The sequence below is a fragment of the Sus scrofa genome, unplaced genomic scaffold (assembly GCF_000003025.6).
Source record: "Sus scrofa isolate TJ Tabasco breed Duroc unplaced genomic scaffold, Sscrofa11.1 Contig1776, whole genome shotgun sequence".
Taxonomy (NCBI): domain Eukaryota; kingdom Metazoa; phylum Chordata; class Mammalia; order Artiodactyla; family Suidae; genus Sus; species Sus scrofa.
This window is the reverse complement of record NW_018084947.1, coordinates 7,686-26,673: the sequence shown is the minus strand read 5'-3', so window position 1 is coordinate 26,673 and position 18,988 is coordinate 7,686. Positions and strand designations below refer to the sequence as shown.

The 18,988-nt window shown below is 35.7% G+C and overlaps 1 protein-coding gene and 1 pseudogene across 1 annotated transcript; one reads left to right on the top strand and one right to left on the bottom strand.

Moving 5' to 3' along the window:
• The first annotated feature begins 4,143 nt into the window (after nt 1-4,143).
• On the top strand, nt 4,144-5,165 carry LOC100157751 (olfactory receptor 2H2-like). The gene has a single exon (XM_001928437.3). It carries the CDS (start codon nt 4,144-4,146, stop codon nt 5,095-5,097), a length of 954 nt encoding a protein of 317 aa, XP_001928472.2. The 3' UTR covers nt 5,098-5,165.
• Nucleotides 5,166-13,701: 8,536 nt separating this feature from the next.
• On the bottom strand, nt 13,702-14,592 carry LOC100156542 (annotated as a pseudogene).
• Between the last annotated feature and the right edge of the window lie 4,396 nt (nt 14,593-18,988).

The following is an 18,988-nucleotide window of genomic DNA, read 5'->3' as shown; positions in this document are numbered from 1 at the left end:
TGTACCGTATCCAAAGCCACAACAGGTGAGGCTTAGTAACAAGTGATGTTAAAGCATGTTGAGTTGCCACTATTCTGTTTACCCCTTTCAACAGAGGGCTTATTGCCATCTGACTGGTGACTTATTCATTTCATGAGTACTTTTTAAAGAGCGCATCCAAATGCTGCTTCCAGATCACTTCTATTCAGGTCCTCTAGAAAACAGAGCTTGAGAATAGAAATTAGGTTCCAACAACTATCGGGAAGTGATTTCAGGAATAATGTGTGAGGGACAGGAAAGTGAGATGGTTAAGATAAAGACAATGTAAGGGTGTATTATTCAGGTTGTGTACAGTGGAAGCTCAGTTCTCCTGGGGCCTGCTGGAAAGCATATGATTTTTTCACATGAAGGAAGGGTTGCTGGAATACTTACCCACTTGCTACTATTCTCCCTTGTTTGAATATTTCCCCTAGGGTCATTAAACGTCTTGCATTTGGAGGCGGCACTTGTCTTTGGGCCAAGTGGGCTCCCACAGTGTCAGACAGGGCCTTGGGCAAACAATGAAAACAAATACAGCATGCTTGAACTAGGTCACTATCAGAGTGTGTGATATGAATCCGAATTCACACAGAACTATCCACTGAAGCTCTGCTGAAGTCAGAGGTGGCACCAGAGGCATTTACTTTAGGAGGTGAGATGTAAATACTGTATTCCACATTTTCAACTACAAGAATTGGGCTGCACTGACATTCCACAAAAACTCCTCTAGATACTATTCTGAGAAGTGAGGAGGTGAGCTAAAAGGAAAGCACAAAGAAAATTGATGTTTGTGAGAAAATCTCAATAGAAGTAGAGGTGGAGAGAATTCTTGCAGTATTTTGCATTGTGAATATCAGCTAAACTAAGACTCTCTCCTCCTATCCAAGAATCTTTTGAGAATATTTGATCCAGGACAAGGCAAGGGATTTATGTCTTCCACTGATTTGTAATTACAAGGGAGCTTAGAGAGACACGATAGAGGCATTGAGATACAAATATATGGATACAAATACAGGAATATATGTACATACAAGCCATATTAAAAACAAGCCATATTAAAAAAAAAGAGAAACCAAGAAATGTGCAACAATCTAGCTTTATACAAAGAATATAAACCAGAAGTTACTGTAACTGGATGAAAGTCACAGGATGGAATAGGAGGCAACCTGATTTTGGAGATGGGAAAATCTACAAGACTCAGACATTTTTTTAAAACATCCACTTGTTTCTTTTCCTGTATATCGAACTTCAGATTCATAATCAGAGTGCTATATTTTTACTCTAATTTGCCAAAGTTTACAGAAAATAAAGTGACAATGGCACAAAAAAGAGAATAGAGACTCAGAGTATATATGGATTTTCTAAAATACATATTGTAAAGAAAAATACATATAGTAAAATACATATTGTAAGTAAAATAAAAATATGAGGCATGAGAGACCTTGTGCATCTTGATTCCCTTCAAAATATTTGTGCTTGCAAGTTCTTGCAGATTAATATCATGTAAGCATGAGAACTACTGATTGAGAGAACTTCAAATAAATCTACTTATTGTGTGTGATAAAGTTAAATGTGATTCATGACAGGTAGGTAAGAGTAGGGTAGATGGATAGAAAACTGTAGAATCAGAATATTCAGGAAATATCTACCAGCAAGCTGCATAAAAGCAAAAAAATAGACTGTTGCAAAACCTTAGGTAAATAACTGTGATATCATTATGTTACTGAAACTGCATTAGACTGAGATTAGGAATCCACCTCTATCACTATAGAATAGATTGTAAATACCAGGTCATGTTAATATTTTTCTTAGAATCTTGGTTTGAGTGGTCCATTTGACACAATATATCATTTTTATATGATTTAAAATGTTTTCAACACTATTTCCAAGCGTTTGATTTTCTCTAGTTCACTTTATCATTCTGAGATTATTTAAAGTGGTGAAAAATATATAGCATAACTTCTGTTAAATATATGAAAATGATTCAGGCATATTTTACCACCTGATAAAATTTTCTGAGTGAGATTAAATAAACTAATCCACTTAGAAAATTGTGAGTTATGTGATAAGAACTCAGTCCAGCATAACTATGCTCCTACTGCTGATTATCAATATCAGTTTAATTTATGGACCTCTAATTAAAATTTCTATCTATTGATTATATGTACATTTTCTTAAATTTAATTTATGTTTGTGGAATGATTTGGTAAACAATAGATTGTAAGTGAAGTGATGGAAATGGTATCTGGAATTCACCATCAGAATTTTGATAATTTACTTTCCTAATATTTGGAAAAGGAATATTTTTATTTAAATATTGGCATAAATAATGCTTTATTAAACATGAGAGAAGGGAGCCTGAGAGTTTACATTTCTTGGAAGAATATGGATTTCCAGGAGTCACTGAAGGGCATAGATTTGTAAAATCTTTTTCAAATCATTAGCATTGATTATTTTTCTCCAGTGAGTCTTATTGGGAGACTCCCTTGGCAAAGCTTATTGTGAATGAAAATGATTGGAAATTTGAAAAGTGGTATATAAAATTTGAGGAGCTGACAATTTTTGTTATGCTACATGAATAGGAAAAATGGAAGGGAACAGAGAAGCAGGAAAGTAAAGGGAAAGAGTACAGAATACAAAAAATTTCAACAATGGAAAAATGGATAAAGAAGAAAGAAAAGGAAATATGGTGTTGCTTCTCTTTACTATGTTAAAAATATGCCAGTGATTGAGTAAAAATAATATTTTCTCAAATCTTTTTAATTTGCTGGCGAGATGAATAATAGATAGTACATATTCCAAATTTGTTTTGTAATCTCAGTTTTTATGAGAAGAAAAGCACCTTGAATACAGATATGGCTGTTTTGCATTATAAAGATGGATAATTTAATATGTTGGGAAGTGAGAGCAATTACTTTTCAATTCTTTGCAAAGAAAAAAATGTAGAGACATAACATTTCATTTTTCTTTCTTTTTGTGTGTGTTTTTAGGGCTGCACCTGCAGCACATGGAAATTCCAAGGCTAGAGGTCAAATCAGAGCTACAGCTCCCAGCCTATGCTACAGCCACAGCAATGCAGGATCTGAGCCAATCTGTGACCTACACCACAGCTCACAGCAATGCCAGATCCTTAACCCACTGACTGAGGCCAGGGATCAAACGCGCATCCTCACGGATACTAGTTGGTTTTGTTACCACTGAGAAATGATGCAAGGCCAACATTTCTTTTTTCTAAATAACACTGACATGTTTTGTAAAACTTTGCTTATATATTTTGATGTTTGTCATCTAGAACAATCAGTTGAATAGGATCATGATCAGGATCATGAATCACAGCTAACAAACATTGAACAGTTACTGTGGGCCAGGAATTCTCTTCACATTTAATTTCTTCAACAAGCATAGGTAGGTTCTATGATTCCTCTTCTCCATTTTTCAAACAGACAGTCTGAGAAAGAACTAAGGTAAGAACAATGAGTTTAAATAACTTTCTTAGATCACATACCATAAAGTGGCTGAGGAAGAATTAAAGCTCAGAAATCAAGAGAAGTAGTGGAAAGGAGGAATAAAGAAGAGGAAAGGAGGAGGAATAGAAGAGGATGAAGATTGAGGGATAGAATAAATAAAAAGGAGAGGGAGGAACATGGGAGAAAGATATTCAGACAAATTGAAACAGTGAGATAATATAACAAAAAGAATAAAGAGGTAGGAAGAGAATTTGAACAGTAATTTATATAAAAATCTATAAAAAACTGTAGTAAATATACAATTTTAGAGCAAAGATAGAATGATCTCACAATACTTAGCAAAGTCATTTTGACTAGTAGTTGTTTGATATGTATTTAAGTACTATTTATAATGCAGAGCTCTAGTGACATACAAAATATGAAGAGGAGTAAAGAGGAAGAGAAAAATAGATAAAATGGATGATGGATTTGAAAGATTGAAACAGGTTACTAAATCTTATATATTTTTCAAAATATAGAAGGAAAAAGTCTCACCCTTGAGTAAAAGGAATCAGATAATTCATATTGTCCCTCTTCCTGTCTCTGTACTAGAACCATCACAGGCATTTGGGCAACTAGTTTTGAACCATTCTCTGAAGAGGCTGTTGCTCCAGAAGCTATGTTCACAATTTGCAATGACAGCCATAGTGATTTCATCCTCCTGGGCTTCTCTGACAAGCCATATTTGGAGAAGATTCTCTTTTGGGTAGTTCTGATCTTTTATTGCTTGACTATTATAGGAAATTTGGTCATAATTCTTGTCTCCTTGAAGGATCCAAAACTCCACATCCCAATGTATTACTTTCTTTCCAACCTTTCCCTACTAGATCTCTGTTTTACCAGCAGCTGTGTTCCACAGATGTTGGTTAATTTTGGGGGTCCAGAGAAGACCATCAGTTACATTGGCTGTGCTATTCAACTCTATGTCTTCTTGTGGCTTGGGGCCACTGAATGTGTGCTTCTTGTGGTCATGGCTGTGGACCGCTATGTGGCAGTGTGTCATCCACTACAATATACCACTATCATGCACCCCAAACTTTGTCTGGAGTTGGCCATCCTTGCATGGGGAACTGGCCTGATTCAGTCTCTGACCCAGTCTCCTGCTACCCTCCAGTTACCCTTCTGCTCCAACCGGAGGTTGTATGACATTGTGTGTGAAGTTCCAGCCCTCATTCAAGTCTCCAGTGTAGACACCATCTATAATGAAATCCAGATGTCCATAGCCAGTATTATTCTCCTGGTGGTGCCCTTGGTCATTATCCTTTCCTCTTATGGTGCTATTACTAAGGCTGTGCTGAGAGTAAAGTCAACTGAAGGGCAGAAGAAAGCATTTGGCACCTGCACTTCTCATCTTCTTGTGGTCTTCCTCTTCTATGGCACTGTCACAGCTGTCTATCTTCAACCCAAGAGTCACTATGCTCATGAACAAGGCAAGTTTCTCACCCTTTTCTACACTGTCATAACCCCAACTCTTAATCCACTCATCTACACTCTAAGGAACAAGGAAGTAAAGGGGGCACTAATAAGACTAGGGAAGAAGACCTGGGATGACTTATGTTGGACTATTGCTTAATCTGAGAAGAGAGAATAACCTCATCATAAAAAGCTGAAGATGTATCTCCCAACCCTAAAATAGTAAAGAGCTGCATTTTATTCACGTTGAGATTTCAATTCCATTCATCAGTCATTGATCAAGCCTTATTTGCCTCATGGTGCTGGTTTAGGCACAATACAGTATAGAAATGAATATATTTGATAGTTATTTTTTTAAAGAGTACATAGTACTGCTGAATTTGGACAACAAAAGAAATATAAACTTGCAAAATAAAAGACAAATATATGTTTCATCCTTTCCATTTATTTCTTTTTCTTTTGTTCTATTTTCCTCCAAGCCTATCCACTACTTTCATCCAAACATCTGGAACAATAAGGCTCTTAACATTCTCAGAGAGTTTTTAAGAGACACTTAGTTAATGGTGATTTTTGGTTCTGAGTTACTTCTGCCTCCTTGCCTCATGTCCTTTGTTGATGTGTAATGTCCCTAAAAATCCCCAGTGCAACAGTGTTTGCCAAGCAGAAGTCCACACTGCTTCCTGGTACTGCTGCTCTATGAGAATCTTGTGCCCAAGATTCTTATTTTGAGCCGCAATATTCTAGGTCTCCTGTTATAGGACTAGACCTATATCTTTTCTTCATTCTGTGTCTCTGTAATAATGAAGTGACTCTATTTTTATCAGATCAAATTCTTATTCATTCATCTTAGAGATATTTATTGATTTTTATTAAGTTTCTATTTATGTGCTAGATCCTGGGTATATAATGGTAAATAATACACAAAAAAAATCATCAACATCATGGAACTTATTGTCAATGGTGCACAAAGATATAAACCAAAACATTTAAAATTTATCATTTTAATGGAGAGAGATTTGTTTTTCAGCTCCTGCCTAGGGCTTATTACCATGCCACACGCCTTTGACTTTTGAATAGTATCTACTAAAGATTTATTTATTGATGCTTTTTAATTACTGCTTATAAGTGTCCACTACTCTAGTTTGTTTCACTGAAATCATGGATATAAATTGTTGACTCTCCTGTGTGATTGCTATTCAACTGTGCCTCCCATCTGTTAATGCCTATTTCATGCATCAATGGAATTAGTATGAAGTCCTATTCCATCCCATTTTTCTGTACTGATGAACTGTACCATTTTCTGATTTGGAGATTTCATATCAAACATTTTTAAATTTGAATTCTTATTTGCAAACTTAAAAAATGATTAAGTCACTCAAACCAGCACCAATGTTCAGAAATAATAACAGCACAATTACTATGAGAATGTAACATAATTTCTCACTGTCAATAAGAGAACAACGGTTATATAATCATTTTGTTATCCTTTCATTCAATTTAAGGAATAAAGGGAGTAATTGAGAAGAAATCTAAAAGGACAGAGTTTATTTTATGACATCTGACTTTAAGATTGTAGAACTGGAGCAGCTCTAGGGGATGACTAGTTTCATGGTATGGACGTAGTAACAAGTACCTGATGTTGAGAGGTAACTACTTTAGAGAGGGAAACAAGGATGCTGGCGTACTCAAAACTTCATCTTACTCTTGATATAGCCTGTAATAATACCAGGGCCTTTAGCATAGAAAACTGCACCTGATGCCAACATGTAAATGCATGGTAGGGAGAGAGGTTATGATACCATTAAATGAAAGTAGCAAGAATGAAGAAACACAGTTCCTCAAATTTTATTTTTTTATTTTTTAGTTCATTTTTTTTGTCTTTTTGCCTTTTCTAGGGCCACTTCCCGCGGCATATGCAGGTTCCCAGGCTAGGGGTCTAATCGGAGCTGTAGGTACCAGCCTACGCCAGAGCCACAGCAACACGGGATCCGAGCAGTGTGTATGACCTACACCACAGCTCATGGCAACGCCAGATCCTTAACCCACTGAGCAAGGGCAGGGATCAAACCTGCAACCTCGTGGTTCCTAGTCGGATTTGTTAGCCACTGAGCCACAATGGGAACTCCCAGTTCCTCAAATTTTAGAATTCAGAAGATTCACATGGTGTTCTTGTTAAAAATTAAAGTACTTGTGCTTAGTACTCAGAATTTCTGATTTAAAATATCTGATTGTGCCCTGGGATGGGCATTTTAAAAGCACTGTAGGTGATTCTGAGGCAGGATACCTAGGACCACACTTTGGGAAATTGCAGTCTAGATAATTGCTTGGCCAAATGACATGGGTGACGAATTCATTTACAAAGTGGAAGTGAAGGGAAGAATGATCTTGAAGTGGAATAAAGCCAATAGCTCAAATCCCACATTCTGAAGTATTGAGGATAGGATTATTTTCTCACAAGGGAGTTGTGGTTGAAACTGTTTTCAGGAGAGAGTATCAATTCAGTTAATGCTAGGAGGTATAGAGTATATTAAGTAAATCATTTGAGGATACAGGCGAATTATTAATTTTTGAACAAACCCAGTGCTACATTAGAAGGTTTTGTGAAGGATAAGGGCAAGAGTATGGGAAGGAAGGGACTCCACTATGGGAATAACAGCATGGAAAAATAAAGGTGACTAAGATACATTTACATTTTGGGAGATGACTAACAGTGTGGATTTAGCTATGTACTTATTTATTGACATAATTTTTTTTATCTTAATCACAAATTCCTAAAAATTTTTATTGATGTATAGTTGAAGTACAATGTTGTGTTAATTTCTGATGTACAAAAAAGTCTCAGTTATGCATATATATGTATATATGTGTGTGTTCTTTTTCATATTCTCTTCATTATGATTTATCACAAGGTATTGAATATATTTCCCTTGCTATACAGTAGGACCTTTTGTCTATCCAGCCTATATATAATAATTTGCCTTTGCTAATCCCAAACTCCCAACCCTCCCTTGGTCCACCTTCTCCCCCAGGGCAACCACAAGTCTGTTCTCTATATCTGCGGTCTATTTTTGTATTTGTTTCATATTTTAGATTCCACATATAAGTGATATCACATGGTATTTGTCTTTCTCTTTCTGAACTTATTCTACTTAGTATCCTCTCGGTCCTTCCATGTTGCTGCAAAGGCATTATTTCATTCTTTTTTATGGCTGGGTAGTATTGCAGTATGTATATGTACTGCATCTTCTAATCCATTCATCTATTGATGGACATTTAGGTTATTTCCATGTCTTGGCTATTGTGAATAGTGCTGCAATCAACATAGGAGTACCTGTTTCTTTTTGAATTATAGTTTTGTCTGGATATATGCCAAAGAGTAGGATTTTTGGATCATTTGGAAATTCTATTTTTAGTGTTTTGAGAAGCATCCATACTGTTTTCCATAGTGACTACAACAATTTACATTTCCCCACCAACAGTGTAAGAAGGTTCGCTTTTCACCACACACTCTCCAGCATTTATTATTTGTAGACTTCTTTTTGGTCAGTGTTGTCTCCAGAGCTCGCCTCAGAGTCTTGGAAGTGCAAGAAGGGGCATGTGAAACCTTGTGGTGGTGGTTGCAAGAGCAACTATTCACATAGGGAATGTCTTTTTTTTCATTTAATTTTTACTTTATATTGGAGTATAGTTGATTTACAATGATGTATTAGTTTCAGGTGTACAGCACAGTGATTCAGTTTTACATGTACATATATCCATTCTTTTTCAGAGTCTTTTCCCATATAGGTTATTATAGAATATTGAGTAGAGGACCCTATGATATACATTAGGTCCTTTTTGATTATCTGTCTTATATGCAGAAGGGTGTATATGTTAATCCCAAATTTCTAATTTATCCCTTCCCTCCACATTTCCCCTTCAGTAACTGTAAGTTTGTTTTCAAAGTCTGTGAATCTGTTTCTGTTTTGTAAATAAGTTCATTTGTGTCACCTTTTTTTTGGATTCTCTATATAAGTGATATCATATGATATTTGTCTTTGTTTGATTTAGTTCACTTAGTCTGATAATCCCTAGGTCCATCCATGTTGCTGTAAATGGAATTATTTCATTCTTTTTTTAATGACTAATATCCCATTGTGTATGTACTACACCCTCTTAATCCGTTCATCTGTTGATGGACATTTAGGTTGTTTACATGTCTTGGCTATTGTAAATAGTGCTGCTTTGAACATTGGGGTGCACATATCTTTTTGAACTATGGTTTTCTCCAGATACATGCCTAGGAGTGGGATTGCTGGATCATATGGTAACTCTTAGTTAATTTTAAGGAACTTCCACTCTGTTCTCCAATTGCGGCTTCACCAATTTACAATCCGAACACAGTGTAAGAGGCTTATCTTTTCTCCACACTGTCTGCAGCATTTATTGTCAGCTTTTTAATGCTGGCCATTCTGATAGATGTGAGATGGTACCTCATTATAGTTTTGATTTGCACTTCTTTAAAATTAGTGATAGTGAGCATCTTTTCATGTGCCTATTGGCCATCTGTATGTCTTCTTTGGAAAAATGTCGATATTTGGGCCCTCTGCTCATTGTTCAATTGGGTTGTTTGTTTTCATTGTTATTGAATTTTATGAGCTCTTTGTATATTTTGGATATTAAGTCCTCATTGGTCACATTGTGTGCAAATATTTTCTCACAGTTTATAGGTTGTTGTTCTGTTTTGTTTATGTTTTCCTTTGCTCGGCAAAAGCTTTTAAGTTTGGTTAGGTACCTTTTGTTTATTTTTGCTTATATTTCTATCACCTTGTGAGACTGACTAAAAACATTTGTATGATTTATGTCAGAAAATGTTTTGCCTATGTACTCTTCTAGGAGTTCTATGGTGTCTTGTCTTATACTTAAGTCGTTAAGCTGTTTTGAATTTATTTTTGTGTATGGTGTGAAGGTGTATTCTAATTTCAATGATTTATATGTGGCTGTCCAAATTTCCCAATACCACTTGCTGAAGAGACTTTCTTTTCCCCACTGTATGTTCCCCACTATGATTAATTGTCCATAGTTGTGTGGGCTTATTTCTGGGCTCTCTATTCTGTTCCAATGATCTATATATCTGTTTTTGTGCAAAAACAACTGTGTTGTTTTGATTACTGTAACTTTGTAGTATTGTTTAAAATCTGTGAGGGCTATGCCTCTTGCTTTGTTCTTTTTCCTCAGGATTGCTTTGGCCTTTTATGATTCTATATACATTTTTGGATTATTGTTTTGGGTCTGTGAAAAATGTCATGGGTAATTTGATGGGGATTGCATTAAATATGTAGATTGTTTTGGGTAGTATGGCCATTTTAACAATATTAATTCTTCCTATGCAAGAGCATGGGATATCTTTCCATTTCTTTGAATCATCTTCAATTTCCTTTATTAATGTTTGTAGTTCTCAGCATATAAGTCTTTCACACCTTGGTGAGGTTTATTGCTAGGTATTTATTGTATTTTATTTTTTATTAAAGTATAGTTGGTTTATAATGTTATGCTATAAGTATTTTCTGATGTGCCCAATCACAAATTTTCATAGAATGTATGCTGAGATCCAGTTACTGTTAAAAAATCATGTCAGAAATCTTTCATAGATATTCCAGATAATAGCCAATATTTCTTAGAAGAGTGACTAATTTGGGAAATGACTAACAATATCATGGATTCTGTTTCTTTGAAATTTCTAGAATGGCATGTGCCAAGCACCTGAAATACAGCATCATTTTCTAGCACATGTGTTGTATATGATGGCAGATTGAATTTTCTTATGGTTGCATGTTAAGTTCTGTGTGTATAATGGCCTATAATCCACCCAAGGTCCTGAACATAGGACCATGTATTTGCTAGAGGGCAAGAACACATATATTTGTAAAGTTTAGTTGTGAGAGGCTGTTGGCAGGTAAAATAAATCTCAAAATCTGTTATGGGTACTAATTACCACCAGTCGAAAACCCATCATCAATGGTGTGTGCATGTGTGTATGCCTGTGTGTGTTTGCATGTCTGCCTTTTTTGTGTGTAGCAATGAAAATGCAAATATAGGAGTTCCTGTGGTGGCTCAGTGGTAACAATCCCGACTAGAATCCATGAGAACATGGGTTTGATCCCTGGCCTCACTCAGTGGGTTGTGGATCTGGTGTTGCTGTGAGCTGCGGTGTAGGTCACAGATGTGGCTTGGATATGGCATTGCTGTGGCTGTTGCATAAGCTGGCAGCTATAGCTCGGGTTTGACCCCTAGACAGGAATCTCTATATATGCAATGGGTGTGGACCTAAAAAGAAAAAATGCAAATATATATGAAAAAGTAACCCTTAAAAATGTGGCTATTATAAAAGTTACAAAACTATTTTGTCCTTTTTCAGATGGATGGTAGGAGAATTCAATAAGAACAGCATTTGAAATGAGTAAATAAGAATAATAACAGCAAAAGTCACTACTTAGAGAAACATTTATGAGCATAGAATACACAGATTTTTTTTTATCAATTTGGCTTAGGTTACCCTTTGGATGCTTTTCTCTCTTACCAGACTAGCCTATATTTCAGCAATGATATAATCATTCCACAAATGCAGGCAAATGCCTATTCCATCTGCCTTTGAATGTTTTTGGATTTTTGTCTCAAAACCAGACTCAAATGTTAAAAACTCTTCCATATGCTTGTTATTTCTCCTCTAATAAAATGTATTGTGCCCTCCTTGATGCATGTTATTCTTTTATCGATTCTGCCTAGATAATTTTATCAAAATTCACGTTTTTTGACACTAGCACTTGAGCATACTGTGTCAAAATGTTTCACCTATTGATAAAGCTGTTGAATTCAACTGTAAGGAAAATGCAGAATCTTTAAAGAATGGAAGATGATTTTGGAGTTCCCATCATGGCTCAGTGTTTAACGAACCTGGCTAGCATCCATGAGGATGCGGGTTTGATCCCTGGCCTCGCTCAGTGGCTTAAGGGTCTGGCATTGCCGTGAGCTGTGATGTAGGTCACAGACGCGGCTCAGATCCAGCATTGCTGTGACTGTGGCATAGGACGGCAGCGACAGCTCTGATTTGACCCTTAGTCTGGGAACCTCTATATGCTGCAGGGGCAGCTCTAAAAGACAAAAAGGCAAAAAAAAAAAAAAAAAAAAAAAAAAAAGAAAAAAAAAAAGAATGGAAGATGATTTCATTGAATGGATATGATGAATGAGGATTTTTTTAAACTCTTTAATCCTTAAAAAAAATTGAAGTATAGTTAATTTACAATGTTTTGGTAGTTTCAGGTATATAGCAAAGTGATTCTGTTGTATATATCTTTTTTCTTATTCTTTTCCATTATAGATTATTACAAGACATTGAATATAGTTCCTTGTGCTATACAGTAGGTCCTTATTGTTCATCTATTTTATATGTAGTTGTAGGTATATATTAACCCCAAACTCCTAATTTAGCTCCCCTCCTACCCCTCACTATCCCCTTTAATAACCATAAGTTTGTTTTTATGTCTGTCCCTTTTTGGGTGGACAATAAGAGAATTCAATAAGAGTAGCATCTGAAAAGAACAAATAAGAATAATGAGAGCAAAAGCCACTACTAATCAGAGAAACATTTATGAGGATAGAATCCAGATTTTTAACAATTGGGCTTCTGGATTCTATGTCTGTGAGTCTATTTCTGTTTTGTAAATAAATTCATTTGTGTCATGTTAAAGATTCCACATATAAGTGACATATTATATTTGTCTTTCTCTGTCTTACTTCACTTAGTATGATAATCTCTTGGTCCATCCATGTTTCTGTAAATGGCATTATTTCATTATTTTTTATGGCTGAATAATATTCCATTATATATGTATACCAATCTTTTTATCCATTCATCTGTTGATGGGTATTTAGTTTTTTTCCATGCCTTGGTTATTGTAACTCATGCTGCTATGACATTGGGTGAATGTATCTTTTCAAATTATAGTTTTCTCTGGAAATATGTCCAGGAGTGGACTGCAGGATCATATGCTAACTCTATTTTAGTTTTTAAGGAACCTCCACATTGTTCTCCATAGTGACAGCACCAATTTACATTCCCACTAATATTGTAGGAGGGTTCTTTTTTTCTCCACACCCTCTCCAGTATTTATTTGTAGACTTTTAATGATGGATATTCTGGAGTTCCTGATGTGGCACAGTGGAAACAAATCTGACTGATATCCAAGACAATGTGGGTTTGATCCCTAGACTAGTTCAGTGGGTCAGGGATCCAGCATTGCTGTGGGCTGTGGTGTATGTTGCAGACACAGCTCGAATCCCGAATTGCTGTGGCTGCGGCATAGGTCAGCAGCTGCTGGTCCGATTCAACCCCTATGTATGCCGCGTGTACAGCCCTAAAAGAAAACAGAAAAAAGTGATGGCCATTCTGACTAGTGTGAGGTGATACCTTATTGCAGTTTTATTTGCATTTATATAATAATTGGTGATACTGAGCTCTTTTCATGTACGTTTTAGACATTAGGTGGTGCCTATGAAAGACATTTTTAGTTTAGAATCAATCCTTGGCAATATGGGACACTGACACTAAAATATAAGGAAAATTTTTAGGCATTATTTTTGCTTTCAGGTGATGATTACTACTCAAATATATTTGACAATGATTTAGAAATTATATGAGGCCAATTTCTTTATTGGAAATGCCTTGTGAAAAGATGTTAGTGTCCTATTGTTTCTCCAGAATCTTTTTCTTTTCCAATGAGCCTCTTCATGGCCCCCTGAACTCCTTATTCCTTAGTGTATAGATCAGTGGGTTCATGGCGGGAGTAACAATGGAATAAAAGACACTGAGAAGTTTACCCTCATCCTGATTTGGACTGTTTCCTGGCTGGATGTACATGTAGATAACAGTCCATAGAAGATGGATACCACAATGAGGTGAGAGGAACAGGTCCCAAATGCTTTTTGCCTTCCTGTCGCAGACTTGATCTTGAGCACAGCTACAGCAATGAAGCCATATGAAACCAGAACGAGAAGAAGTGGTGTGAGGAAAATAAAAAAACACAATGCAAATACGGTTTCTTCCATGGCTGTTGTGTCCACACATGCAATTTTGACCATTGCAGATATTTCACAAAAATGTGACCAGGTGGTGTTCCCACATCGAGGAAGACTCATAGCATAGGGAGACAGTATCATGCAATTAATGATACCAATTACCCAGGTCATGGCCACCAGGCCTCCACAGAGTTGGGGGTTCATTATGGTCATATAGTGTAGAGGCTTGCAGACAGCATTGAATCGGTCATAAGACATCACAGCCAGAAGCATGCATTCAACTGTGCATAATGTCACATCGATGAAAGTTGAGAGGCACAGCCACCAAAGGAGATTTTTTTGTCTTTACCCCAAACGTTGACCAACATTTGTGGGACTATATTTGAGGTATAACAGAGATCCAAAATGGCCAAACTTCTAAGGAAGAAGTACATGGGAGTTTGGAGACGTTCATCTAGTAATGGCAGCGCAATGATGGCGATATTTCCCATCAAGGCAATAGTGTAGAAGAAAAAGACAACCCCAGAGATGATCATCTCCAGTTGAGGCTGCCCTGGAAATCCAGGAGTATAAATCCACCAAAGTAGCTATCATTTATCATCTCCCTATTAATATCAGCTGTGAAATAAAATATCAACACATTGGAAGCCACAGTGAGTATATTTTAAACAATATTACTGGTATATATTGCTCAAAAACATGGTGTAATAAAAAGATCCATATTTTATATCTCGTAATTATTCTATTTTTTGTTTATCCAGTTAGGTATAAAATTTATTTCAAGGGCAATTTGTCTACAGAGTCCATACTCTCAATTACTTTGTCTAGGCAAAACTGCAAAAGCCTCAGAGAAAATCCTGGGGAAAATGGCTAAATAAAACCTGTTGGACTTCCCTTTATAAATCAGGATGCTGGAGAGGAGGTTGGGAATCTGTAAAAATTATTGCCCCCTTTATCCAAGAGTTCATAGAAATGAAGGTTTTCTAACCCTATGCTTTTTTTCTAATATTTAAACTGCAAAGGTTCAATCTTTGCTATCCATTTTCACTTGCTATATCAATCTTCTGATATTTTATTTTAAAATTTAAACTCTTACCTTTCAACTAAAATTTGTATTTTGAATTTTTTTTTTTTTTTGCCTTTTTCCACCCTTTCCCAGAACCAGCGTCCTTCCTGTCATCGAAGATACTGTTCTTTTCATCTGTACTTTTGATTCCATCTTCTGCTATTTCCTATGGAGTAATTCTTTAAAATGTACCCATTTCTTAATTTTATATTTGATCTCTAATATTCATTTGCATTCTTTCCTCATCTTACAAAAACCCAAGTTCTACTACTCATGCATTTAAATGTTAAGCACTTCAGGAGGGACAATTGTGTAATTATTTTGTTTATATCCTAGTGACTTAGGATTAGCACAGAAAAAAATCTGTAAACATTTGATATTTGTTAAAGAAACTTTGATGACAGCGTCTGTATCTTTCCTTTCATATCTAAAAGATCTAGTGTCTTTTTTCAAGCTCAAGCCAAATACTCTATTAACAAAGTCTTCAAGCACGCAAATGAATTTCTGTTTTCTAAACCAGTGGTCTCTTCGAATTATTTTTCTGTTCGAATTCTCTATGGCAGCTTTATATCTTCTATATTAGACTTCTCTCTGCCTTCATAAATAATTCTTTTCAGTTTTCACTAGCATTTCTCCCACTGCAACTTCCATTCCTTTCCTCCTTCTCCCTGAATCTATGTGCAGTTTTCTAATGGGATCCTGTCTTTCCATATTCCTCTACCTCTATGACTTTAGTTACTAATTTTGCCACATAACTAAGAATTCTGTTTTTTCTAGTCTACTCCTCTTTTGCAGCGTCACATTTACAATTTCAGCTACTTCTGTGGGCATTTCCACTGGGTTTTACCCCCATATCAATATATACAGAATTGAATTCATTATATTTATCTCTTAGAACAAATGTTAACTCTTTTTTCACATACTTATAATCTTTTAATTCTTGTAGCTGCCTCATAAAGTATCTCCTAAGGTCTTAACAAATGTTTGCTAAAATGAATTTATGAATTTTGGGGATAGAAATTAAAATACAGATATAATTTTCATGTGAAATCAATTAGGATTTAATATGTATCTTAAATCTTAAAGCAAGAAGATTGATATAAAAGCCAGATGCTTTTATGCAAATTTCTTTAACTTTGAGAATCTTGTAAAATATTTTAAAGCCACATAATTTCTTTCTCCACTTACCCTAATTAAGCTTAGTGAGTTTTTCTGTGGTGATATAACCAAAGATCTTCAGGAGAAAAATACCTCTAACTTTTCTAAAGTAGAAAATGCTTCTTTTCTCTTATCTAAATAGACTGAGAGAGTTTCCTTGCAGCCCAGCAGTTAAGGTTCGGCATTGTCACTTCTGTGGCTCGGGTTTGGTCCAAGCCTGGGAAGGTCCCATACTGTGGGTGCAGCCTAAAAAAGAAATAAGACTGAGAATAAAATTCTTCATTACTTATACCATTATACCATTCCTCTCACTTGCCATTGAGATCCTACATGATTGTGGCAGGAGGTGGTTCTGACTCATCTTTCACAGTTCATGTACTGATTCAAGAAGAACCTTTCTATTTATACGTTTCAGAGAAAACATCTTAAATGTGAAAGATAACAAGTAGTCTTCCCCAACCAGCAGTGATTAATTTGTTGAGTCTGGGAAGACCTTGGGACACTGGGTACCTATTAGCAATTAATTTCTATTGTAAAATTATCCAAGGAAGATCATTAAAAAAATCTCCCAGGAGAAATTCCCATAGTTAACCAACTCCTTTTCAACTTTATGTGGAAATTAAACCATCATACTTATTATAAGTAATATTAATATATTAATATTAATATAATTATGAATAATGAATATTCATAATATAAATAAATAGTTACAACATTTTAACAAGTCAAAATACGTTTTCATACTTAGTTTCATCAATAAAATATTTTTATTGATGCTGTTATTATTCCACTTTATATGGAAAACATTGCTTGTCTAGAAGTTACAGATTATCACAAGGCAACAGAGGTAATGAACAGTACAGATGAGACACACAAACCTGCATATACGTAATTTTAAATCTTTCTATCAATCAATTTGTATAACCTAACTTTCAAATATTTCAATAACACTGATATAGCTGATTTTGGCAAAGAATGGCATCTTTAGCAATAATGGCCCCCATAGCAGTGTACCAGACTCGCTACCACAGGGAGAAAGAGTGACAGATTTATGGTGATAATCATTTGATAAACTTATGCTTGAAAAGCCATAATTTATTATTTAAACTTTGCTTGTTACTGCCATTGAGGGCACATTGGTCAATTATGTACTCCCTGGAAATTGCCATTTTTTCAGCAGTTTTTACTGTTGAATAGTTTTAGTAATGCAGCAGAGAATGTAAGCTATGTCAGCAATCCTAGAGTTGATTTATAACCACAGGTTAAAATTCTGTTATTAGTATGGTGAAAAAACCATTACTTTTTCTTCTCTCAGAAATCACCTCAAACAATAGGAAAAATTAAATTAATGCAAATTTCGTTTAAAACTCTGACTTCTGAAACATAGAGCTTAAATAGAAGAATATTATGAAATTAGTGAAGGCCAAGGAGGCGTGGAACAATGCAAGAGAAGCATGCCCGCTGTTATAAATAGCTCAAAGAATCCACATTTTCTCTCTTTGAATACAGTTTAGGATAAACTGGCCCTCATTAAAAAAAACAGGAATAAGGAATGAAGCATATCAATGGGAGAGTTCTTATACCTAATACGATTTCTAGAAGAGCTCAGAAGAAACCATGAGATAAATTATATTTGAAAGATATATCCAATTGTCACATTACTGGGTGTAAGTGAAACTGCGCTGTGATTAGACCTAGAGTAGAAAATTTGGTTGATAGCAGAAATGATAACACCCCCCCAACTCACTTATACACACACCCTGGGTCTGATGGAACATCTTAATAGCTTAAACATGACTTTGCTTTTTCTTAACACAAATATTCTGAAATGTTAGTCCAGGAAAACATCTAACTTATTTAAATGCAGTAATAAATAAGAAATGAGTTCAGATCTATAAAATAATATAATAAATGGGCATGAAATGGCAGAAAGGAGCAAGTAGAAAATGAGGGATGCTCACGTCATCTTTTAAATGTGAATACGCAGGGAGTTCCCATCGTGGTGCAGAGGAAACAAAACCAACTAGGAACCATGAGGTTGCAGGTTAGATCCCTGGCCTCGCTCAGTGGGTTGAGGATCCGGTGTTGCCGTGAGCTGTGGTGTAGTTGCAGATGTGGCTTAGATCTGGTGTTTGTGGCTCTGGTGTAGGTCGCAGCAACAGCTCAGATTAGACCCCTAGTCTGGAACTCCATATGCCGCTGGTGCGGCCCTAAAGGACAAAGACAAAAAATAAATAAATAAAAATAAAATAATAAAATGTTACTATGCAGAGATGAGGATTGGGTACATATTTTATTTAAAGAAATTTAGGATATAACCAGCTCTATTAATTAAAACACAGGACAGAATTATAAGAACTTATAACATGGGACAGAAGAGATGAACATAGATAGTCATAAATCTCAGAACAATAAATAAAATAAAATTTTAAAACATGGGACCTGGACATGGCTGATAAGCCTTAAAGTAAAGGAAGACAAGATTAAGAAGTTGAATGAAATAGGAGTTCTTGTCGTGGCTCAGTGGTTAACAAACCCAACAAGTATCCATGAGGAGCCGGTTTGATCCCAGGCCCTGCTCAGTTGGTTAAAGATTTGGCGTTGCCATGAGTTGTAGCGTAGTTGCAACATGGCTCGGATCCTGAATTGCTGTAGCTGTGGTGTAGGCCAGCAGCTATAGCTCCGATTCAAGCCTAGTCTGGGAACTTCCATATGTCATGGGTGTGGCCCTAAAAGACACACACACACAAAAGTTGAATAAATAAAAATGAAA